At 38.6% G+C, this 26,143-nt stretch overlaps 2 protein-coding genes and 1 pseudogene across 2 annotated transcripts; 1 reads left to right on the top strand and 2 right to left on the bottom strand.

Annotated features, from left to right (window-relative positions):
- Nucleotides 1-1,210: 1,210 nt before the first annotated feature.
- On the top strand, nt 1,211-13,642 carry LOC131430181 (mediator of RNA polymerase II transcription subunit 16). The gene is made up of 7 exons (XM_058594916.1): nt 1,211-1,397; nt 1,467-2,086; nt 2,142-3,158; nt 3,225-3,412; nt 3,472-3,780; nt 3,840-4,069; nt 13,504-13,642. Exons 1-7 carry the CDS (start codon nt 1,333-1,335, stop codon nt 13,535-13,537), a joined length of 2,463 nt encoding a protein of 820 aa, XP_058450899.1. The 5' UTR covers nt 1,211-1,332; the 3' UTR covers nt 13,538-13,642.
- LOC131430184 (aldo-keto reductase family 1 member C23-like protein) lies at nt 11,556-13,489 on the bottom strand (annotated as a pseudogene).
- On the bottom strand, nt 13,593-25,024 carry LOC131430180 (coatomer subunit alpha). Its single transcript, XM_058594915.1, has 3 exons — nt 24,756-25,024; nt 22,733-24,695; nt 13,593-15,437 (listed from the first exon to the last, which is right to left on the bottom strand). Exons 1-3 carry the CDS (start codon nt 24,833-24,835, stop codon nt 13,797-13,799), a joined length of 3,684 nt encoding a protein of 1,227 aa, XP_058450898.1. The 5' UTR covers nt 24,836-25,024; the 3' UTR covers nt 13,593-13,796.
- Between the last annotated feature and the right edge of the window lie 1,119 nt (nt 25,025-26,143).

Raw genomic sequence — 26,143 nt, 5'->3', positions numbered from 1 at the left:
AACGCTGCTGGCAAAAATGAACCGTTTTTCTTGGGTAAAATAAAACAGTGTCTGAACGACATATTGAATAATAATTATCTAATCACAATAGTTTGGGTTCCGGCTCATTGCTCCATTCCAGGCAATGAAAGAGCCGATATTTTAGCCAAACGTGGTGCTATTGAGGGTGAAATTTATGAGAGACCGATTGCTTTCAACGAATTCTATAGCGCGTCTCGCCAAAGAACACTTGCCAGCTGGCAAGCTTCTTGGGATAAAGATGATCTGGGTCGGTGGATGCACTCAATTATTCCTAAAATATCGACAAAGGCATGGTTCAGGGGACTGGATGTGAGTAGAGATTTCATTCGTGTGATGTCCAGACTCATGTCCAATCACTACACGTTAGATGCACATCTCCTTCGAATTGGACTTTCCGAGACTAATCATTGTGCTTGCGGCGAAGGTTACCGCGATATTGACCATGTTGTTTGGACATGCGTGGAGTTTCGTGATGTCAGATCTCAACTAATAAATTCCTTGCGTACCCAAGGTAGACTATCCAATGTCCCAGTTCGCGACATTCTTGCTTGTCGTGACCTTCCATACATGAAACTTCTTTATCATTTCATTAAATCCATTGGAGTTCCAATTTAAATTTTATTTTATGTTAAACTGTTTTCTCTTCCATGAGTTCAACCAATAGCCAACTATAGGATATTGAATATAAGTGGTGAACTGATACAAACAATCCTGAAATAGTTATAAGATCATGTACAAAATAAATGTATTTTATTTAATGTAATTAAAATAGCAACTCGCTTGATAAAAACAGTGTTTAGATTAACTAATGAGTACCAACATACTAATATGATATTCGAAATGTATTAGGTTTAAACTACTATGTATTGTGGATGCCACGGCGAAGAAAAACTTATGTATATTGCCTATGAAATAAACGTATTTATGAAAAAAAAAAAAAAATCTGCCCAAAATACAACAACACTAGAGCCAAATACACAGTATTAGAGCACATGAAACCACTAGAAACAGTCTTTCTAGAAAATTGCGAAGAGAGCATGAAACAAATCTGCAATTTCATAAAGGACATCAAACTACAAGTATAAAAACAAATGATAATTTGACATACAAACAAATAATAACGGTACAAAACCGAACAAAAGACGACAGAGGCGAGATGGATCAACCATGATCTTAGCCAGTCTGATTACTTCAGACAACACAAAGGAAAAAAAAAAAAAAAAAAAGTGTTCTATTTAGGGAAGTGTTCAAGTTATTGAGTTTAGGGAAGTGTTCAAGTTATTGAGTTATATATAATTTCCCTGTTTTGAAATGGATCCGCTTTATATAACTCACCGTAAGACTAATTCCACTAGTTTCAATTTTGCAGAAACACAGTAAGTTGAGTAGCTTGTGTTGCAGTATGTAGAAAACCGGTTTATTTACTCACGAACTTTTTGCTTCAGGCAAAACTTCGAACTATTCTGTACGACATCATCATGCAACGTACTCGCATTTACAACAACCAACGAACTAACGGAACAGTCACCTATTCAAGGCTGGGGATTTCACATCTACGTGGTGGATCTAAACACGCCATGGTTCCCGTATAAAGTGTGTTCGAATAAGTATCCTGTGTCTACGTTGGAATGGGATGTGTTGGGTAGATTTCTCCTGGTTGGCGACCGTAACGGAGATGTGCAGATCTACATTCAAAAAGACAATTTGCTCTCGGAATGGAAACCCATTTACAACGTACGATTTCCGGGGGAAAACATTATCGGGGCGGCCTTTTTCCACAACGGTCGGAAAATGGTTCTGCAAATGGACAAGAAGGACCAGTACTTGTACATGGAGAAATTCCACAAAGTGAAATTTGCTGCCAGTGTGAGGCATTTCGGAGGTGTCCCGGTGGATGGAGTATTGATCATATCCGCCACTGGGATGTTGGGGGCGTTCATCATACCGTCTGAATCAAATGCGAACATACAGAAATTACAAGAGCCGATTAAATTGACACCGGTGACGGAGAGTTTGGGTGTGACGAGAAATTATTATACGACTGCAAGTATTTGCTATTCTAAAAGTAAGATTAGTAGTTTTGAAATAAATAGATTGGAAACTTATTATTTTTTTTGCAGATGGGAGTTTCATGATAGCAGTTGGAAACGGTGATATAAAATCAGCTAACTCCAGTATGGTACAGTGCTTCCGGGTGACGGTCAAGCAAAATGGAGAAAATTTGGCCATTGATAGTGCTGCGTTACCCAGCTTTTTTGTAGCAGAAGGTTTGGGTAAAGACCTGAGGGATCTACGGGTGGCATATGTGAAATGGGTGTTCAATGAGGATGCAGACTCACTGATTGTTGCTTCGAATCACGCTGGTGGTGGATGCTTTGTAGAACAATGGGAACTTACTGAAGAGTCAACTCCGATTCATAAGTTGCTACAGAGCAACAAAAACGAGGCATTCAAGACACTGCTTTGGATAAGCAAGAATCAGTACCGCTTCAACACAAAAGTAATAAAAGTATCAACTACAAGATTAAATTTTTCGAACTGTTCTTTCATATACCTAGCTATGAATGACAACAGTATTCATTGTCTGCAAAGGGACACCTTCAAGCGATTGACATGTGCAAATATCATTTCGATCCGAGATCCAAACGACCATTCCAGCAAACAGATGCGCCTTGGAGTTAAGATTGGAGCCATCGACATAACACAGTTGGGACATCTGTTCATTGTCCTCGATACATTTGGTCAGCTGTACGTTTATCGATGTAACTTTATGTGTCAGGATCAGTTGGGCACTCCTGCACTGATTGTACAAACTGTGAATCTGCTGGAGTACAGTTTGGTAACCGGTTTCGATTGTTTGGACATTTTTCTCACTCTAAAGCCACAAATTCTTGAGAATATTCTAGAGCGCTTGACGGAAAATTTCCACCGTCAGCCCTCCAATGTTCAACAGTATTACTATGTTAATTTTCTAACAATGAAAATTGCATTGTACAGATTATCAATCCCCGGACAGCAGCGATCTCACGATTTATCAAATTTGCTTATTCTTCACTCCATCCTGACTGCTTTCAAGAGTTTACTCCGACCCTCCGATCTAACATCGCACGAGAAAGGTCCAGCTGAGAATTTAGCAAGTGAGTAGAACTTTTTTTACGTGCTTTAAAAGAGAGTATTTTTTATATAATTTCCTATATTTACAGTGGTTCTGTCAGAGTCAGTTCCAGATGTCGACAAAGTTTTGTTGAATTTGGAAGCAAAAGATTTCACTATGGAACGATCAACACTACAAAGTTTGCAGCAACTAATTCAATGGGTGGCGGATTTAGCACTAAACATACTCGCAAAGTTGCCTGAAAACCGGGCATTTATGTCCAATAAATCACAAGGGGTAAAATTAACACTGTCAGATGATTTTTTAACAAATATAAAATTTTTACTACATTTTAGTATGACATTAGTAAGGACATAGTTGCCTTGACGAATATCCGTGAGCTATTGGTCATGATTCGCATTTGGGGTCTCCTGAATCCGCAATGCCTTCCTGTGTTCTCCCGTTCAGCAGATAATCTAGACATTCTGCTAACTCTGTTCCGTCTATTAACGAAGCTGTCTATAAACCCAAACGAACCGGATGATTTGCTACTGGACGAGTGTTGTCTGCTTCCGAACCAGGTTCTCATTCCACAGCTACAATTTGTGCCCTCGCGTACGATGATAGCCTCACCTCTGTTGCCGCATATCAGTCTACCAGTCATGGTAAGAATTGTCAATATTGGAAATATACTTTTATTTATTTCAATTCTTACAATCTACAGTGCGATTACGGCGTCGAGAACGAATCGCTCAAATTTTGCCCGGAGGTTCCAATCGTTGAGGGCGGACTGTCGAACGATAACGTGATCGATTCAGTTATGTATCTGCAGCTGGGCCGACGGCCACCTTCGCTGCGCCGTTGCACGCGCTGTGGTTCGTGCAGTAGTGTCATCAGTGTAGCCAAAACGGCTGCCATGAAAGCCTGGGAACAACGATGGATTGACAAGTGTCGGTAGGTTAATTTTTGCATTAGTGTAATAAGCTTTCACTGTTTGTCAAAAGATGGCACGAGTGGTGAGAGCAGATCGATTTTGATATACCAAAAAACGTCATAGGCCAAAGCTTAGTGATCGCTTGGGTCGTTAGAAATTTTCTGTTTGCTCTTCATACTTTTAATTGTTTGAAAACGTTCAGTTTTGTGATGTACAATCGTTGGTTGTATGGAAAATGTTGATTTTCTTCCATTCGAGAAAACGTTTGCATAGCTTATAAAACTTTTCAGATAATCTAATTTAGCAAAACATTTTTTCGTGATTGATTTCGTCGCTTCACGAACGGTAAAGTTGACGATAGTTCACGTGTATAGATGGCTTCAGCATTAAGAATGATTCAGAAAGTTACTGTATGCGTTGAGAAGGATTGAAAAACAATTAATTTGGGCTCCATATGATTTGGAGCCCAGGTTGGCGGTTCAATGCATAGAGAAAACGATTTTTTTGGTTCAAAATAAACTTTATTCATCATCGTAATCTCCATTAAGAGCGCCGAAATCATTTCAGCGACACTCTAACATTTCAATAGTACTTTTGTAGAACGATTTACCTTTGGCCTGAAAATAGGCCTCAGTTTCAGCGATAACCTTTTCATTCGTGCGAAATTTCTTACCGGCGAGCATTTTTTTTTCAGGTCTGCGAACAGCCAGTAATCGCTGGGAACCAAATCTGGCGAATACGGTGGATTTGGGAGCAATTCGAAGTCCAATTCTGCATAAAATGTTCAAAACTACGATTGTAACAATAAGAGATTCTCTTTGTTTTCTTTCTCTTTCGATTATTGCGAGACATTCCTGCTTTTTTCGGTAATTGTTTCAGTGCAGATTCAAAGATGATAGCTGTAGTTATTGTTATCGGTTAATAATTGGAGTGAAGGATTGCTAACAGTACCGTAATAATCGAATAAAAAAGTAAACAAAGAGAATCTCTCATTGTTACATTCGTCGTTTAGAACATTTCATACAGAATTCATGTAGTTTTGCTATTATTTTGGTTGACTTGTGACACGTTGCGTTTGCAATCTCATCGGCCGAGCGGTGGCGGGAGAAGAATAACGAAAAGGGATGTTTCTTTCTATTTTGAATGAAAACGTGTAACTCTCTGTGTCAATAAACCTTTTTTTCTATATTTCTTCTCAACTAACTGAGTACACTCTTGGATCAATTTCGTATCGGAGCTTGTAACTCTCTGTGTCAATAACCTTTTGTATTTCTCAATTAACTGAGTACACTCGTGGATCAATTTCGTATCGGAGCTTGTAACTCTCTGTTCTGTTTTCTGCCGTAATCTACCTACAGCAGAAGTTAATCGGCGAACTGTATCGGTTATCGCGTATTACACTACTAACTACTAACTAACACTCTTTGGAATCGAATAACTAACCGACTACTTAATTTGTCTACGGGGCGACGCCCGAGACTAACGGCTATTTACCGCGCACTCTGTAAAACTGAACTGCCTCCTAACTCTTCCCAACTATGGGTTTTTAAGCTCCTAACATTTACTTTCGGGTGAACCCCGAAGATATTAGTTCAAGCCAAGCTTGTGATTTTAAGTAGAAAGTTCATCCGACTTTCTCCCGAAGTTCTATCGAAATTTTCCGAGAGCCGCGAACCGAAACCACTGCCACAATGTCAATGACAGTGACCGGTGCCCGTGAAAAGACATTTTTGTTATTGCTCGTCGCGTTTACGCTGACGTGAAGGCTTGCCTGAAAGGTGACGAGTTTTTCCTTCACGACTTCTGCACGTTGTCTTGACGAAACAAAAAAAAAATTCTTTGCCATATGTGGTCGTTTCTTTGCAATTTCAGCCTTCAAACGCCCCAATAACGCTACATAACGTTCACTGTTAATGACATTTCCTTTCTCAAGCAAGTCTAAAAATATCACACGACGCACATCCCAAAATACCGAGGCCGTGACCTTTCCAGTCGATTATTGTGCTTTCGGGCACTTTTGACGACCAGTTGTTGTTCACTCAGATGACGATTGTTTTGATTCCGGAGTGAAGTGTTGAATCCATGTTTCCTCCATTGTCACATATCGACGCAAAAATTCCGGTTTGTTACGTTTAAACATGGCCAAACACTCAACAGTGAGCAAACGCGGGATCCTCTTTGAACAGAGCTTTCTCATAGTCAAATGCTCGTGCAATAAAATCCCAACATGTTCTTTACTTATCTTTATGATGTTAGCTAACTCACGCAACTTCTCTTTTCGATCATTCAAAGCGATTTTGTGGATTTTTTTATGTTTTCTGGTGTTACCGCCTCATTCAGTAAACCAACGTTTTATTATTGTTTCTGATGAAGCGGAGTCCCCATAACACTTTTCAAACCATTGCTTCTCTTGAACGGTATTTTTTCCATCAAGAAGCAGTGTAAAATTAAAACACAATATTTTTTTTCTACATTGTTCTGAAAATCACAAAAGTAGCGTAACTCAGCACAGTAACTCACAAACTATTGAATAGAATATCATGAAACTTTAACAGATGTCCTTTAAAGGTTAGTATTAACTGAAAAAAGGTGACTGCAATAAAACTAGCGCCATCTATGTGTTAGGCCCGGGACTTTTCAGCCCATGTGTTAGCTTCAAGTATGTTCCGTCAGGTATGGGGATGCATCTTTCATATCCCATAAGAACCTCTGTACAACTTTCTCGCACACCTTTTGCTCACTAGATTCTATTTTCGATTTCAGTGTACTTTTACTCTTTTCCACATCGTTACGTAAAAATACACCTTTGAAACTGAAATATTTTTACGCAACCGGATAGAATACATATAAAAATATTTGCATCTGTTTTCATTCACATATTTGGAGGAGGAAATTGAATATTACATTACTTTCTAGGTCATTATTTTTCAATATATTGTAAAATCAAACTAAGCGGAAATTAAAATATGCTATATTATTCGTTGAAAAATTAAGACATTCCAATTTACTTTTACATCGATGATGGTTCTCAATCAAATTTTTGATTCAACTGATGTCTACTTCATAGTATCATTGATTCACATGTCGTGTGAATTTCATTATTTTTGTGTAAATTCTCGTGATTCCAGAACAGGACAGATAAAGATTCAGTAACATTATGTTCATGTTTTTAACACATATGGGTCTGAATTCGAAAGATCTCACAAAAAATGACTGTTTTTTTTTGTTCAAGTGTGTTTTGATCATTTGGTTCCATTTGATCATGAAAATGACATTGAAAAAAAATCTTTACTTAAAGTTATTGCAAAATGTAAGTTTCAAAAAAATATACCATTATTTAACACATAAACATATTTAAATAAAACTTTCACAACTTACAGATAATACAATAAACTTATCGTATAAAAATCACAAATCTAGATTTTTCGTCACAATTTTTAAAATAAATGTTCATTCTTCTAAGAAGGGAACAAATAGAAGTCGCTAGGTCGCCAAGTCAGGACTATAGACTTTACGGCGGGTGGCCCATCAATTCGACGTTTATTTTTTTTAATTATAGAGGCTTTAACATCTTAGGTCATTTGCCTCTTCGGACCAGAAAATCTTTCTGACCCTATGTGCGGGGTTGGGAATCGAACCCAGGCGGGCTGCGTGAAAGGCATCGACTATCCCATCACGCTATACCCGTCCCCAATTCGACGTTTTGAGTGCTCAAATATTAGGTTGTTTCAGCCGATTTGTGAGAACATTATCGTGATGAAGAATGCAACGTTTTGTGTTTGCTTACCTTATTTCACGTAAAACTTCAGGCAAACTAATGGTGGTATACCAAACAGAATTGACGGTCTTATGATCCTCTAAAGCAGGGGTTCCCAAACTATTTTGGGTCATGGACCCTTTCACTAAAATTAACTTAGGCCTCAGACCCTCATCAACAAATTCCTTTGAAAATTCAATTTTTTGTTTTTTAATATTGATGTAAAATACTTACCATGTTCTGCGGATGGTCAAATAAACAGAACTTTTTTAGCGTAAATATTTCAAATAACAACTTATATCAAGCAATCGGGGGTCGAATTCTAGACCTCGTCGACCCATATAGTCAGCTTTCGTTTACGCCGACAAAAAGGTTATCGACCACTTTGGGAACCCCTGCTCTAAAACAACAGTAGCGATTTGCCCGTTTATACCGAAAAACATGCCATTATTGTGCTTGAACACTAACAACTTTTGTTGGATTTGATTCTTCTTGGAACACCCATACAGTCGACTGCTGTTGAGTTCCATCATCAAATTTCTCACAGCATAAATGTGTTCTGACAAAACAACTGATTTTGGACGACCTTCTTTAAAAATTGCCTTGACTTGCAAATATTTTAAGTATCAGTAGAATTGTTCGTCTGATATTTAAAATGCTTCCAAGTAGACCTGTGTGCCGATCCAAATTGTTAACATCGACGGCTAAAGCGTCTTTTTGACCAGCGGCGGCGGCGAATCGGCGTGACGCCATTTCCAGAAAATATCGGTGGCGGAGGGGAGTCTAAAAAAAGGCCGAAATACGAAAGGCGGAATAACGAAAGGCCGAAATACATAAGGCCGACGATGTTCTTATCTACCACATAAAGCCGAAGCATAACAGGCCGAAATATATATAATGGTGAGTGAGTTACAATAATTTTCTCACGAAAAAGTTACATTTTTAGCGGTAATCCACTTGTTGTCTATAATTAAACTACATATTAGTTATAAAAAATTGATTTCTTTTACTTGAGTAGAAAAGATATTTATTTAAATCTGGCATCCTTTCCTTCTATGTCTACAGAGTAGATCAACATAAAAAGAGCTTAGCTCTTTTTCGATTTGTTTACTTTTATGATTCCTGTGTGAATGATGAAGTTACGCCCTTGCGCATTTTTCGTGAAATTGGTTGGTTTTTGCGACTAAGATAAATCTGCGGGTAATTTTATCGTCTCATTTACTATTTTCAGTATTAAAAGGCTCGTAAACCATCTAAAATAAAGAAAATAAATAGTTTCGCCTTCCTTACTAGCAATTAAAGTATCGCCCTGTTTGTAGGCATGGAACACGGAGGGCGAAACTAACATAAACAAATGGAATGACAGTTTCGCCCTTTATAGTTCTTTGTATTACTAAAATTGAGATTTTTGTTGAAACCGTATTTTTAGGCAAAATTGTAGGATTTTGAAGCATTTATTGGTAGGAGAGAGGAACTCGATTTGTTTACTTTTGTAAGATTCGCCCTACTTTAAAAAACAGCTGATTTTTTCATTATTCCTCTACCAACAACTGTCTTTCGTGATCACCTTTGTTCGTTCTTTTTCGTTGATCTAATTTTTTGCCAGTTTTTAGAGTTGTGTGTTATTATTGTGGTACAAAGTATTTGGTAAGAATTCTAACGTTTAGTATATTTAGAAAATAATTTCATTGCGACCTAAAAAACTGTTTCGTCTACTAGTGTTACAATTGTATTAGAAACACCTAGAGAAATGAGCAGCTATCAAAAATTGAGAATTGGTTTCAGTTTTGTTGACTGTGAACAGTCAGGCAGCTAAGCCGAAGATTTTCATGCATAATTCAGAAAGCCGAAACGATTCTTTCAACGGACAGACCGGGCAAACGGTTTGCTTGCGTGGGGCCGCGGCGGGCACAGCCAACGTTGTGAATAGAGATGGTAAAAGGTTTCGGCGGCATGATTAAAATGAGATAATCGGCGCTGATTATCTTTTTCTTAAATTTTTCGTCGCACAGGTCTACTTCATAGTCGCTGCATTCGAAACATTTGACCACTGGCTTGCAAGATCGACGCCGAATATTCTGAACCGCCCACTCTGAAAGAAGCCAAAGCCCCGGAGATTCCTGATGATTTATGAAACATTATTTTCTTTAAAACAATCACCCTCATTCTTGTTTACGTCCGTATCGACCATACGACGATTGGATGCTTTCGAACGAATACGAATAAGCCGTTCTTGTTTTCACTCAAATGAATTCGAACGCGACTCGTTTGCAACAAAATATTCAAATACCAGTAAACATATTCGAATAAATGCTAAGCCTTGATGTAATCAGTCCAATTCTTGTGATTAACCATATGCGATATTTAGCTCCGGTTTTAACTCATATTATATACCATTCGATTCATGTCGACGAGCTCGAAAAATGTCTTTGAGTGTATGTATCTGTGTCCCATTTACACTTATGCTGGTCTCATTCTACTGGCTCGAACACACAACCTTGCTGAAAAAGCTTGAGCATTTTTGATCGTTCTAAATTTCATGCTGGTTATTGATACTGATGAAAAGATTCAATATGGCGAATGGTAATGGAATGAAATGTTTATTTATTTATTTATTTAGGTATAATCAACAGACACAATATGGTCCTAATGATAATTTCTAGTAATATATAAAAAATTTCCAAGTATCTTACTGCGTGATAGATTGAAGTCAAATCCTGATGAAACGCGGTTGAATGATCTCTGCAAGCCAATAATAGCATTGTTAGCACCGTAGTTAGTTCGTCGTAAAGGAAGTCGAAGAAATGCACTGTTGCGAAGAGCCCGGGGTCGGACGTTGATATTAATTTCGCGGAGCAAAGCAGGGCAGTCGATCCTAACGGTCAGAACATCTGCTATCAATAAAGCACGTGCAACATCTCGACGAACTTGTAGTGTATCGAGACCGATTAATAACCCTCGACTTACGTAGCTTGGTAGTTGGTGAGGATTGTTCCAAGGTAAGCGCCGTAGGGCGAAGCGAATGAATCTGCGTTGTATCGATTCGATTCTATGAGCTCCGTTTATGTAGTGAGGGTTCCAAACGACAGAACAGTACTCCAAGGATGAACGAACAAGCGAGCAAAACAGAGATTTTAAACAGTGCACGTCTGTAAAATGTTTAGCCATCCTCATTACAAATCCTAGGTTGCGAGAAGCTTTGGACACGATATAGCTAATGTGTTGCTTGAATGTCAGTTGCTCATCGAGAAAGACACCAAGGTCTTTAACACACGTCGTTCTGGCTATCGGCGATCCTTCCAGAAAGTAATCAAAATGAAATGGCTCTTTCTTCTTCGAAAACGTAATGGTCGAGCATTTGTCAGGATTCAATTTCATACGGTTTACTTTACACCACTCGGCGAAGCTCAACAACTGTCGTTGAAGAAAACCTGCATCTTCTGGGCTTCGAATGTAATAGTAGATCTTAACGTCATCGGCAAACGATAGACGAGGGCCCTCTAGAGTAAAGTTGACGTCGTTGAAGTACAGTAAAAATATTAAAGGCCCGAGATGACTACCCTGCGGAATTCCGGACGAAGCGATAAACTCATTGGAAACGTGATCGCCGATTTTCACTGCTAAACGACGATCTACAAGATATGACTGCAGCCACCGAAGGATGTTAGAGCCGAATCCAAGTCTTTCCAATTTAGCAATTGTTATATTGTGATTTATTATATCAAAGGCAGCAGAGAGATCAGTGTAAATAGCGTCTGTTTGTAAGCCTTTTGACATACCATCAGTCACGTAGCACATGAATGACAATAGGTTCGTGGTTGTGGAGCGCTTGGGCATAAAACCATGTTGAGTGTCAACAATATATTGCTTGCAGTGGTTGAAAATCGGTGCCAGAATAACCTTTTCAAACAGTTTAGGAACTGCACTAAGCGATGTGATGCCACGGTAATTGTTCACGTCTTTTTTGTCACCTTTCTTATACACTGGGAACATAAAAGAAGATTTCCATAAGTTGGGAAAAACTTCTTTAGAGAGTGACATCCGAAATAGTCGACAAAGGGGAGCAATTACACCAGTCGAGCAATTTTTCAATATAACTGCCGGTAAGCCGTCAGGGCCAGAGGAGGTAGACGACTTCATGCAAGCGATTGCCGTCCGAATCGAATCCTCGTCAATATGAATGAGATTCAAAGAATTATTAGATTCTGGAACGTTGAGCGCGGCGAGTGTAACTTGTTGCGGGCTTAAGGTTTCGTTTGTAAATGCACGAGAAAATTTTTCCGAAAAAAGCTGGCAGAATTTCAAAATATCGTGCTTTTCGTGCGTATTTCATGATTTTATTATTTCCAAACATTCGTTCGCGTGAAGTGCGACGTCATAATAATTGATGATAAAGTTTTTATTATTTAAAAATTTTATTTCATGTTTTTCTGAATGACTTTTACATATTTTGACAGTAAGTAATAGTGTAACCAACCAACTGAGACATTAGAGTTGATGATGGTATTTTTTTAAACACAACTTGTCCACAATTATTCCATTTTGACAGTGATTGAATGATGCATTTAGGATATAGTAACTTTTTGAAGAAACTTGGACAACATTTTCCATTTGAAATAGAAGTTTGGTTCAATTAAACTTTGAAAGGATAATGTTTCGAATCCTTGAGCCACTCTAAAAGTGCAGATCGTTTCTGTTCTCCTACCGACTCTAGCGTTTGAATGTCGTGCTGTTCGAGTACAAAATTTAATACGTCCAAGTTCTCCTTCATTCTTTTATGATTTCCTGATTTGGGTATTGGTACAGTGCCAATTTCAATCTAAAATAAATAAATTGTTTGATGAATCACGCGCAAATAATATCAACCAAGACTTACCAAATATCGTAGCGCAATTTGAGCAGCAGATTTCTCATATTTCGAGGCAATCGTTTCCAGTTCATCGGTGTATAAGAATGTAGGTCTCTTTTCGAGTGGTTTCGGTTTTCCTAGTGGACGAAATGCCATCAGAAGAATTCCCTGATCCTTGCAATAACGTCTCATCTCGAGCTGGTTGAATCCAACCGAGCATTCAACTTGGTTGATTGTTGGACGAATTTGGCAATTGTCAATAATTGTTTGCAGTTGTCCGATGCTAAAGTTGGCGACTCCGATAGAACGGACCAAACCGTTCTGTTGACATTTTTCCAAGGCTTGCCACGTGGTCAGTGGATCTACGTCATCGTCAATTTGCATCTTCCCGGAAAGTTCAACTGAGCTCTTCTCGTCTGCATTGTCCCTATATCGCATGGCGACTGGCGTATGTAACAAATACAAATCAATACAATCCAATCCCAACCGATCCAATGACAAATGGCACCCTTCATCTACCTTTTCCGGACGATGGTAGCACGGTCCGAGTTTAGATATGACGGTTCTCGAATCGCTTGACCCACGATTGCCTCATTTCCATAGGCAAATGCGGTATCGAACATTCGATATCCTGCCTCGATAGCCGATTTGATAGCAACTCTTCCATCGTTTCCGGTGATGCTGTACGTTCCCAATCCGATTGATGGAATTTGATGACCGTTGTTTAATGTTTGCATCATTTGGACAGCAAAATTCTTTCCTAGATAAATAAAACAAACGAAAATTTTGATAGCCCGCGTAAAATTAAACCTAACCTTATTTTGTTTGTTTGTATTTTTTTTTTTCAGATGTAATGGATTCTGGAGACTGGAGGTTGCATAGCTAAGGTAAGGTGAATTATCACAAATCGACAGAAGTCTAGTTTCCACAAAGCACGTTGCAGAAGAATGTCAATGGACTGGCTATATTTATTGATTTTGAATCGTTTTTCATACATTACTGCTCAACCTCAGTTTTCACAAGATAATCGTAATGGAATACATGTATTGACCATAGCATATTTATTACTTAATAAGAGGTTTATAGTTTTTATTCTAAAATGCGTACGTTTTGTAGACTACCGAAAGCCTGTCTCAATACTTTATTTGAACTGCGATGCACTGATTCTCAGCCCGATGACGTCCTTGCCCACTTCAGCCACTTGACAAACGATGCAGGTCACACCTTTGTACGCCGGTTGATAGGATGCCGAGCAAAGCGAACACTTCTCTTCCGGTTTTCCCCGGTAGATGGGCTTGTACGTGACGGCACACAACGTGAATGGATTGTGTTCATCGTACAGCAGCGTATGTTCGTCGGCTTCGTTCACTTCGCAGGCGGATAGGATTTTCCTAGCTTGTGCCGCAACCTCCGGCCGTGGTCCCAAATCGATCAGACGACGTGCAAAAGAGGCGGCCGTTTTGTAGTTTTTCAATTTGAAGAATAGATTCAGTGCCGTTCGGAGGGTAAGAATTTGATGCACCGGCTGCAGATTGACGTGGGTGAAGTAGGCAGCTAACTCGCAGATTCGTTTCTGCTCGTCTAAAGTGTTCTTCGGCAACCCTTTACGAAGCGTTTCCATTTGAAGACCAACAACATATTCTCGGCAGATGGTCAGTAGCTGCTGGGCTTCCGCTATTTCCTGGCGGGATTCAACAACCAACAGAGGAATGCAAAGAATAATATGCTGCAATTTTTCGATGGCTTCCGTGAATTTTCCAGTTGTAGTCAACTGGTAGCAAGTTTGAAGCATCTGAACCAAATCGTTCAATTTAAATGCCAATGTGGGGTGACTATTTTTGACATTCAGTTCTTTCCAGTTACGATTGGGAAATGCCGCTAATGGGCCAATATTTGGCAGACATGTGTACGAGGTTTTTGAGCCAATGTGTGATTCCATGAAGATGTTTTTATACGGAGCAAAATTAACGACTCCAATTTGATCATGCAGCAATCGGAATGCAGTTTCGAATGACCCAGCGCGAACGTGATCCGCGGCCAGTTGGGAATTGATCGTCCAAAAGTGTGACGGTGGTAAACCTTTCGGCGGCACCGCATAAAATCCTTTGTCCCCGGTGGTGCTAGCCGATATTTTCGACATAAGTTCCTCCGGAAGTTCCAAATCGTCATCACCTACATCCCAGCCAGCAGATTCACCGCCCTCAGCCTTAATGTCTCCATCTTCCTTAGCATCTTCAAACTTATCGTCATCCTTCAGATCATCATCCACACCCCAACCGTCCTCATCGGCAGCCTCGACTACGGTTTCCGTAGCAGCCAAAGCCTGATGAACGGTTGCTGCTCCACGTGACATCATCGTACCCTCAAAGAAGCCCTTGGAAACCGTCAACAGGGGCCAGTTGCTTTCAGCCTGTTGAATGGGTACCGGCGGCCGTAAAAATTTGGCCTTTTCGTTGACTTCCGGCAAATCTTTTCCAGCACTCGTAATAGTCTCAGCCAGCTGAGTGGCATCCTCTTCCAGACCGTGTGTTTTGGCAGTTAGGTAAGCCAGTGATGTTTGATTGCAATTCTTCAAAATGGAAACGCGTTCCTTGATATCGCCCAGTAGCAGAGCACCCTGATACTGAGCGGATACATCCTTACGAATTTCGGCAATTTTATTCATTTTCTTCAATTTGTCCAGATTTCCGGTAATCAAATAGAGGAAGGACAATTTATCGAAGTTTTTGGTGCGTTGGTAGCACATTTCCACTACCTGATGATTGCCTTGCATGAGCGCCGCCTGAAAAGTAAAACGTCAATCAGAATCCTGCTCTACTACTCTGTTGCATCCAGTACTGAAAACTGCTGACATTTTTCTTGAATGCCGTGTGCATGCTGCTATACGGGCAGTCATACATGCACATCACACAGATGAATGTCACCTATGACAGTCATAAGCCAGCCCGGTATGAATGTAGCGACGACTATCACGCTCGTATTGTGCGATGATTGTAACGAAAGAATGATCGTCAACAACAAGATGATTAACTGCATTTTGTTTTCAGTGTGAATTTTATTGCTGGTAACAATTACCATAATTTGTACAACTAGCAAACCGAACTTTGTATCGACCGAGACGTCAGTTTAGACTTAGACACTTCGGTGTAATAGTAAAAAGTGTTTTGCAAATAGCATTAATTTTACGTCTGCCTAGCGGTTTTTGTTGAGCCGTCAGGTCGCGCTAGCAGTTCAACATAAAATGTTACGCACTGATGAGCAGAGATGCCAGGTCTGCAGATTTGTCTGTAAATCTGCAGATTTGGGTTATAGTGCTGCAGACATTTTTTGTTGCGCAGACTTTTGAAATTCTCGCAGAAGTTTTGCAGACTTTCTATATTTACAGACTTTTGAAATTTCCGCGACCTTTTTTTTTGCTCGCCAAGTCAGTTTTGCGTGTCATACTTTATAGAGAAATTGCTGCCAGCAAGACATCCTTGCTGACTGCAGATTTTTTTCAGATTTACAGACCCTGTCTGCAGATATTTGAAATTTTTACCTGGCATCTCTGCTGATGAGTCAAAGACGAAACGTTAAATCAAACCTTAATGAATAAATTCATAACGGCGTCATTAGTGACTATTTTCATCTCGATACTGTTCCAAGAAATGGTCAAATTTCATACCGCTATGAGCGATAAAAAAAACGCAATTTAAAGGTTTTAATCAACGAATAGGACGTCAATATTGATCGAAAATAACCTGATTTAAGGGATAAAGCCACCAAGCTCGTCAAAAAATAGGACAATTTCAGAAACGTTTTCCGAAAATATAGTGAAAGCTATCGAAATTTATTTTTCAATATTTAATCAGGTGTAGTTCAACGTACAAAAAAAATTATTGTTACATTATTCCGATATAAAATAACCTCTTCATGACCAAGTAGCTGTGGCTAGTTTTCCGGGAGGTCCAAAACGGGCGAACCGGTTGTTTCTTCAAATTTATAGCAGGAACAAGAACCAAAGTAAACTAGTATACCACGTAGGGAATTTCGAAAATACTAATTTTTCAAAAAATTCTAATTAGCATTAGCATTAGCATTAGAGACCGCCCGTGTGTTGCTACTCCGTTATTGATCTGGACCAATTGAGATTGCAAAATGATTTTTTGAAGTAACATGTTTGGGAATAACACATTGTTTCACACTGTGCAAACTGTATTGAACCATGCATGCTGATCAATACCGACGCCGGCCACGTCCGAATGCAGATCTACTTGGGAGGGAAAGGATTGTTAGTTCGATGCATGTTGCTACTAAGAACCGAGGAACCCTCTGCATTCCCACATGCATCACAGGAGAGGATACTTTGTTAGTAAATGTTTTAATAATGTTATCATGTGTTTATTGCTCTGGGTAGCCGGCTACCAAGAATGTTTAAAAGTATTATCGTTTTATGTGTTACTTTGTGCTGGCAATATAATGCACGAAACAGTCAATCTCCGAAATTGACAAAACTCCGGACAGCCGGCTGTCGAGTATGCAGTCACTCGTTTATGCATCTACCTTTCGCGTTTTTTTAGTCATGCAAAAAAAAACACATGCGGATTGATAAAAAACAAGGTATCATCTCACTGCTAGATGGATTAAGCATGTTTTTATAAATGAAACTACGTGATACAAAATAAACGAGCGAATAGGATTTAGACAAAAAAGTTGATTCATTGCATTGAAATATTCTAAACAGTTATTATAAAATCATTTTAAATCACCACACAAAGGTCAACAGATTTCACACGCGTCTTGATTCTTTATTATTTCCGCTTTATTATTTTAATTGTTTATTAAAATTATTAATTGGTTATATTAGTTGATCTGGGCAGCCGGCTACCGAGAAAAATATTAATTTACTGTTTGAAATATAAATATCAAGTGTTTTTTACTATGTATTCAATATACCGATATATGTTATCTCTGTTATTAACTTTGTAATATCAACGGATTTGCGCAATGGTTGATTTTTATCATTCATTTTATAATACTGAAAGACAATCAATAACATGGAAGAAGAAATCATTCCTAATAAAACTTTTCTCCGAAGATAAACGGAAATTGATAGGTTGAATAAAGAGATGATTTAGTAAAATAGAGTAATCAGAAGTAAAACATTGAAAATATCTGATAACTGAAAGGAAAAAGAAACTCCTGCAATTGTCGCCTTTTACGACATAGAAGCAGGAACCCAGTGGATCTATTTTTGGTTCATTTTTTTCCGCCGGATTCCACACGGCATCTAGGCTGGTACAGTCCGGAGAGAGCTAATAGGTACTATCAATCTCCTAGTGGACCCCAGCCCCTAATTTTTCAAAAAATTCTAATTATAAGAAAAGTTCAATTTTCTACATAAAAATTTCATATTGTTTATAAAAAAAGTTTACAACATATCAAGAAAACCCTACGTGGTATACTAGATAATGTATTTATAAAAGTCTCCTCAAAATTTGAAAACAATCGAAACAAGATTTGTTGATGCTATGAGTTTGTCCGATTTTGAAGATCGTGTTTCGAGAAACACGCGTTTAAAGATGTCTCAAGATGCATAAAACGCGGCACGAGGTTCCTTCGCAAACTGTTGTAAACAACAATCATTCGAGATTTGTTTTGACCTCAAGACATTTTTTCTCATTCTAGATGGTTTAGGAAAATTTTAGGTTCACAAAAAATTGATTTTTTGAAAGTTCCATGGTTGCCTTGCCGCTTAAGTATGTTCAAGAAACATGGATTTGTCTACTAACGAAAATTTATTATTAGGGATTTTAATAGTGATAGAAAATCACAAGATTTAGCTATTTTCAAGATGCATACGAATGTCAACCAACAAAAATTATCAATGCTCGAAAAAAAAATTGTACATCAACTGAATAAAAAAGTGCGTCAATATTGATAAAAAATTGCGAATTTGATACATTTAAGGTGACCATGGAAGCGAGTCACAAATGGCAACCAAAAAACCGCCTACCTTCCCACTCCACCTTCCGCTATTTTGCCCTGCTCTTGATGTAAACAAACCATGAAACACATTTTTTCTACTCGTAGGGCTAAATATGCTGCGTAGAATTGCTAGTTGGTGACATAATCACTCATCGTATTGATATATGTTTACGATAAACTATCAACTCTGAAGAATGTTTTGTGCAAAACTTTTTCGGACCTTCGTTATAAGGTTTCTTCTTAGAATGTTATTATTTTTAACTCACCTCAAGATTTCAACTGCTGTTTATAGCTCTGTGACATAAGGAAGCTTTATGAAACACTTTTGAGTTGTTCTTCACTGGTGAATTTATCATCTGCTCTGAACATTTTATTATAAAACCTTTGAATAACTCACACTTCTGGTTTTGAAAATTTTCCGAAAATCCATGATAAAAAGTTTGCCGGCCTGCTTTAGTATTGGTAATACCACCCTTTTATATTGGCAGTGATGCCATACATAATTAGAGAAAAAAACCTTGCAATGCACTAAAAATGTCAATATTTTTAATTAGTCGCACATTGATATAGTTAAAATTACGGATCAAAACTACTTTCGTGCGACACCATGTAAAATTTCAATAAAAACGATAACATTTGCCTAATTTCCATTTCAAATACTGCTTCCCCTCCTAGTTACCCGCAACCCTGTTGTCTTATTTACCGTCGCTATGGAATGCAAAAAATAAACAAACAGTTCAAGTATTGCAATCTTTTCGAAATGCCTCGTCCATATAAGAAGAAGAAAGCAGCGTCATTCGCGAAAATCAATCGAAAAATAGATGGAATACGTTGATAGAGTGTGTTTTGGGTAGCGAGTATGTGCGGGACTCATCAGTTCAAACAGTGGAAGAACTGCCAGAAGTGCCGGTTCAAAACCACAGAATTTAGAAACTGTACTTGATCCAATAATTTGGTATCAATAGGTAAAGTTCTAAGATATTTTCGTCAATACATATGAAATTATATCTTCAAATTTGCATGATAAATCTTTTCAGAGCAAATAGCCGATTTATCATCAAGCCCTCTCGTCAAGTGCCACTTGACTGTTCTCTGGGTGAGGTTGCTTCCCTATTCGAAAACGATGATGTTGTCGACAAAATGGAAAATGTAGAATTTGTTGGTTCATATTTTTTGAATATGTGAGCTTCATATTCAAAAATTAAAATTAATACAAAAAGCCATTGCAACAGAGTTTGTTCTGATTTCGTGTGGTGTTACTATACTTAATCCATCAATGTAACAGCTTCCTTTTTACTTTGTAATGTAAGAAAAATGCCAAGAACCAAACGAAGGCAAATTGTAAACTATCTTCTTTGGCACAATCAATCATTGCAATCATTCAATGATTGCAGTTTGTTAACTCCAGAATGAGCATGAAGATGAGATAAGTCCACACTATTCTGTTAGGTGATTTGAATAGTTTCAATGTTTACATTTTGTTCTTGCAACTGTATTCCTTTCAGCACACAAATATTATTATTTCATTCCTCTCTACTCACAAATACTATTACTATATGAAAAAGTATTGTTTCACCAATACTTTTACATTTATTTAACTTGGCTTCTGTCCACGGTCACCTTAAAAGGTGTCTGTACTTGAATCTAACAGTTTTAACATTGTTTGTAAAGTAAATGTTAAGTTGTGACGAAATTGACGTTGTTTGCCAATCAATTCATGCTTGAATTTAATGAAATTTTGAATTTTTATTGGTTGAAAATTCTGTACGCCTTGAAAAAGTTGAATTTTAGCAAATTTTTCAATACTGACATTAGTTTTCATTCAAATAATATTTGATTTTTTGACTTGCTCATTTAGAAAGGTTATGCAATCACTGTGAAAACCGATTTTCGAACCGAGGCCCGGAGGGTCGAGTGTGATGTATCATTCGACTCAGCTCGACGAACTGAGCAAATGTCTCTGTGTGTGTAAGTACGTGTATATGTAACAAAAATGTGCACTCGATTTTCTCGGAAATGGCTCGATCGATTTTCACAAACTTAGATTCAAGTGAAAAGTTTCTTGGTCCCATGGGCTGCTATTGAATTTTACACGGATCGGACTTCCGGTTCGGGAGTAACGGAATGAAATGTGAAAAATAAGGAAGAAAAATTGCACTTTATTTTCTCAGAGATCACTCAACCGATTTTCCTCAACTTAGATGCAAATTAAAGGCTGTAGGCTGTATGTAGTCTCATAGCGTGCTACTCAATTTCATCTAAATCCGACTACGGGTTTGGAAGTTACGAAGTGAAATGTGCAAAATGAAACAAAAACGTGCACTCGATTTTCTCAGAAACCGCTCGTTTAAATTTCTTAAGCTTAGGACCAAATGTCTTAAAACCTCATATAACACTACCAAATTTCATCCGGGTTCGACTTCCGGTTCCGGAATTACAGGCCGGATAAGTATAAAAATACCATTTTCGGGAGCGTGTTTTTATACATGACACGGAAAAAACAGTAGTAGACCGAGTAGACCGGATCATCGTTCTTGGTTCCGGAAGTACCAGAAAAAGTACTCGAGTACTTCAAGGAATGTAATGCCAAAATTTTGCTATTATAGCACCACTAGATGGATTGAAACAAGTTTTTTAAAAGAAGTTCGCTGTTTTGCTGGTTGACAATTCTATCCACTTTTAAAGTGCATGAATCTTACACTTAGGAAAAAGCAATTAAAAGTTTCATAAGACTATGAATTATAAACCAAAGAGAAATCAATTTCATTAAGAAGTCAAGATTTTTTAAATTTTCTATGCATGGTATAATTATTCACCTCATATATTTCATCAATAGTCTCTGAAGTGAAAATATCATAATTTTGTCTTATTATTTCATCATTGACAAAAGTGCGATCGAGGAAGGAAGCTCGAATCCGAAACTTTCCGTCAATTAATGTAGCCTTGTATTTTGCTTCAATTATCGACATTCTTTCAAAAACTTTTAATTTTCGCTGATTGCAAATTTTACAGTAAATGCTGTAATGTGATTCTGTATATTAATATTGACTTCTTTTTCCATTCAATTCAATTTTTATTTAAAAAATTATTAATTTTCGTTTGTTGGATAATTTTATGCACCCTAAAAAAGTGGGATTGAGTAAGGAAGCTCGGATCCGAAACTTTCCGTCAATTAATTTAGTCTTGCCTTTTCCTTCAATTATCGACATTTTTTCCAAAACTGTTAATTTTTGCTAGTTGCAAATTATACAGTAAATGCTGTAATGTGATTCTGTATATTAATATTGACTTCTTTTTCCATTCAATTCAATTTTCTTTCAAAAATTATTAATTTTCGTTTGTTGGATAATTTTATGCACCCTAAAATGTTAGAACCCGCGATATTTTAATGACCATTTCATGAAAAAGTATCGAGATGAAAACAATCGCTGATGACGCCGTTATGCATTTCTTCACAAGTTTGTTAACAATAATGAATTTCGCATCGAAAACAAAATGTATATTTACGCGTGATAGTCATCGCTACATTCAGTTGGGGCCAGGGATGCCAGGAAATCGGAAATCGAGCACAGTTTACCACCACCAAACAGTACAGTGCGGTTGAGTAAAAAGGTACAGAGCGTGTTGGTAGAGAGACCTTTCTTTTTTGCTCACCAAATTGATCGGATGGGGGACGGGTATAGCGTGATGGGTAAGTCGATGCCTTTCACGCAGCCCGCCTGGGTTCGATTCCCAACCCCGCACATAGGGTCAGAAAGTTTTTCTGGCCCGAAGAGGCGAATGACATTAATGTTAAAACCTCTATAATTAAAAAAAAAAAATTGATCGGCTATTATGGTACGGGAAACGTGCACAGATTTTCACAGACAGGTTTTTGGCTTGATCACAGATTTTTGAAAAAATGGCCTGGCATCCCTGGTTGGGGCTGGTTTAAGACTGTCATATGCGACATTCATCTGTGTGATACGCGCGACATTCATTTATTGCGACCCGGATAGCAGGCAACGTGAAAGTCTCCGCGCTTACGACATTCAAAGCAAACATCTACAGTTTTAAGTACCAACCTAGGAATAAAACAAAAAACTGTCGCGTGAATCAGAGTCAACTCACCTGTGCCAACCGCTCCCAGCACTGCTTGTCATCGAGTGCTCTTGCAGCATCCAGAGCCACCTCGATGTTACCGCACTCCAACGCTAGTCCAAATCGAGTTTTCTCATCCTTGACAAAGTGTAAAGCCACTTCCGGATAGCCTTTCTGCTGCAAGTAAGCAATGATGCTTTGTCCGACAAGACGCGCATTGCGTACCATGTGCAGTACTTCCTCGTACTTGCGATTGATCAGTGCCAGCTTGAACTTGTATTCGGTAGTGTCAATGTTCAATACCCGAGTACGGCATTCCCGATCCAAGCAAAACACCTGGCTATTTTTTACGCGAGCAATATAAATCGGAAGGTCCAAAGTGCGGATGATTCCATGATCTCCATTGATGATGGCATACTTTATATGATTGGAGGTGGTATAAATAAACACCCCCGAATCGTCCCAAGCTCCACTCTTGATACGAGCACTCTCGTGAATGGAACAGAGCAAATCCAACCGCCGGTTGCAAATGTTGAGTGTATGCTTGGCCAGTAACGCCACGTGGCTCATGTCTGCCGACCAAACCACGTACTTACACTTGGTAATCTTGACCTGCGCTAGAGTGCGAAGCTGCTGAACATCAAACAAAGTAACGTGTTCCGGTTCACGAAGCAGCAACATTCCAGTGCCAGCGTAGAAAATTTCATCACAAACCGGTGTTTGAATCTTTTTGGTAACTTCATTCTTGAAGTTTTTGATCACCAACTGATTGGAGCGGTCCAACACGGCAAATCGATTACGCGCAACCCAAACGGCAGTCACGCCCGAAGAACGCTTGCTATCGGTTTCAGTGTTTTGAGAGCCGCTGTCCTTTTGCGGAATACTGTACAGATCGTAGGTGCTATTCTCCAGATTGGATGTTCTGGTACACAACAGTACAGCATTAAGAGCCGGATTGTACGACATATTGTACACTGGTGTCTTTCCGCCACCTCGGATGGTCATCAGCACCGTATCAGTTTTTGTATTGAAATCCAACTCTCGCAGGAAACGTTCCTTGACATAGTAAAGACAGTTGCCGTAGACAGCATAGGCAGGACGCTCACGCTCCAATTTGAACACAATCATTCCGGAATCATGACCAGCAGCGAACAGGTTTAAATTGGGATGGGCAGCCATAATCCAGAAACGTTCGTGTTCTCGTCGGAACGTATGAATACACTGACGTTTGGTCATATCCCACACGCGGATGCTTTTATCTTCACTATTGGATACAATTAGCTCTGCCCGCGGATGAAACAGAACGCATGACACGTTGTTGTAGTGTCCTCGGCAAGTGTCAACTTCCCATGCCTTATACTCATTCATTCTCCACAACTTGATCTGGCGATCGTCAGCTCCGGACACGATCAACGGCAATGTCGGATGAAAACTGGCCCAGTTCACCCCACGGTCATGGCCCTCCAAAACGTGTTTCACGACGGCGTCCGCCTGACCAAACAAATCCGTTGCCGTTGGATTCTTCAAGTGATCGTCTAATCCAGTCGAACCGGGTGCAACATTCTTTTTTCTTAACCCGGAGATATCCCAAATTCTAACGGTTTGATCCAACGATGCCGACACAATGATGTCATCCGATGGATGAAACTGGGCACACATGACATAATGGTTGTGGCCAGTCAAAACACAAATGCACGATCTCGACTGCCAGTTCCAGATGCGAATAGTTTGATCATCCGAGGCACTCAGAATCCATGGGTACTCATGATGGAACATAGTCGTACGTACGTAATCCAAATGGCCCAACAATGAGAAAATGCACCGACGCTGTTTGTAGTTCCACACTTTTATCTTGAAATCATCGCCACCGGATACAAACAGCGGCTGCTGACTGTGAAACGCAATGCCACGTACCGGGCCGTCATGTTCATCAAACTTCTCGATTAAGGTGCTAATGCGATAGTCCCACAACTGAATTACTCCGCTATGTAAACTATTTTAAAATAATAACAATAAATTATTTTTCATCCTTTTAATATTGTAGACCAATTACCTTGCCAAAACCCATGGCCTTTTCGGGTGGAATGAGAGGCCCTTAACACGGGCAGATTTCGTTTCAAAATTAGTCAACATTACGGCTCCGGAAAGCTTTTCCTATGTTCACACTTCACGTTTCGTGTAAATATAGCAATAAATTAAACTTTGTATTGTATTGCCAGTAGTCTCCGGCACAAAATTAATATTTTTCTGCAACGTTACAGAGAAATAAAAAATATTCAACTCTGCTTTACGTTTTTTTTTCTTTTGACACGTCTAACAAAAACTGTCAGTACATGATGAAGAATAAAACAGATCTAGAGAAGTTTGCCCCAGCGGTTGTTCGATAGAAGTGGCACCATCTCTTTTGTTTACTTTGTATTCTGCACGTTAACACAAAAATACTTGTTATAGAGTTCTCGGTTGATTTTTCGGGAGGCCGTAAGAGCAAGTGACAGTTCTCTTTGTTTACTTGCTCTTCTATTAATTACTAAGCAGTTTCCACGTTTATCACTCAACTGGCATAAAATGATACTCAAAACTTTCGACTTTCAAAAAAAATTTCGAAACCTAAGAAAATCTTTATAATCACATCACAATAATCGAAAAAGAAAGTAAACAAAAAGAAACTGTCACTTACTCTTACGGTCTTCTGAAAAATCAACCGAGAGTTCTTTTCAACAATTTCTGAGGGGGGCGGCCCGTTTGGCATAATGGTCATTTGACATAATGCCATTTGGCGTAATGCCATTTGGCATAATGCCATTTGGCATAATGCCATTTGGCATAATAATAATTGGATTTGCAATATTTTAATCTAATGAAAATTTTCGTATGTGTTTCGATCGATTGATGTTCTGCAAGGAAAACTCGAACGAAATATGTGAAACCTTTTTATATAAGCAACTCGCTTAGTGCCAGCACAATATTCTAGTAGCCGCATTAAACCTTTCAAAATTGCACTAAATTAGAACAATTCCTATTAAGCAGCATGTTCATCTGTTATGCCAAATGACCATTATGCCAAACGGCGTTATGCCAAACGGTATTATGCCAAACGACTTTATGCCAAACGTGGTAGCCCCTTTCTGAGAATGTGTGCTGAAGGCTAAATTTGTGAAAATTTTAAAAAATTGATAAATCGAGGAACTGTTGGTTTATTTTTAAAAGGTATGCAATTTTTTTTTCACTTCTCCTCTATATCCACTGAATAAATCAACATGAAAAGCTTTTCGTCCTTTTTCGATTTGTTTACCTCTATGCTCCCTGTGTGAGTGTGAGTTACGCCCTTGCGTAAAATTTTGTAAAATTAGCTGGTTTTCGCGACTAAGACAAATCCGCGGGTAATTTTGTCTCATTTACTATTTCTAGTAGTAAAAAATTCGGAAACCATCTAAAATAATA

The sequence above is a fragment of the Malaya genurostris genome, chromosome 2, assembly GCF_030247185.1.
Source record: "Malaya genurostris strain Urasoe2022 chromosome 2, Malgen_1.1, whole genome shotgun sequence".
Classification (NCBI taxonomy): Eukaryota; Metazoa; Arthropoda; class Insecta; order Diptera; family Culicidae; genus Malaya; species Malaya genurostris.
Note: the sequence above shows the minus strand (reverse complement) of the source record. Positions and strands in the feature narration are given on the sequence as shown.

Bases quoted from the DNA above. Each gene is read 5' to 3' on its own strand.
- LOC131430180 (XM_058594915.1), bottom strand. From the start codon at position 24,835: ATGTTGACTAATTTTGAAACGAAATCTGCCCGTGTTAAGGGCCTCTCA. The intron at 24,696-24,755 runs GTAATTGGTCTA...ATTTTAAAATAG, and splicing joins AGGCCATGGGTTTTGGCAAG to TTTACATAGCGGAGTAATTC. The intron at 15,438-22,732 runs GTGAGTTGACTC...TTTACTTTTCAG, and splicing joins GCTGGGAGCGGTTGGCACAG to GCGGCGCTCATGCAAGGCAA.
- LOC131430181 (XM_058594916.1), top strand. From the start codon at position 1,333: ATGGATCCGCTTTATATAACTCACCGTAAGACTAATTCCACTAGTTTC. The intron at 2,087-2,141 runs GTAAGATTAGTA...TTTTTTTTGCAG, and splicing joins AAGTATTTGCTATTCTAAAA to ATGGGAGTTTCATGATAGCA. The intron at 3,781-3,839 runs GTAAGAATTGTC...TACAATCTACAG, and splicing joins ATATCAGTCTACCAGTCATG to TGCGATTACGGCGTCGAGAA.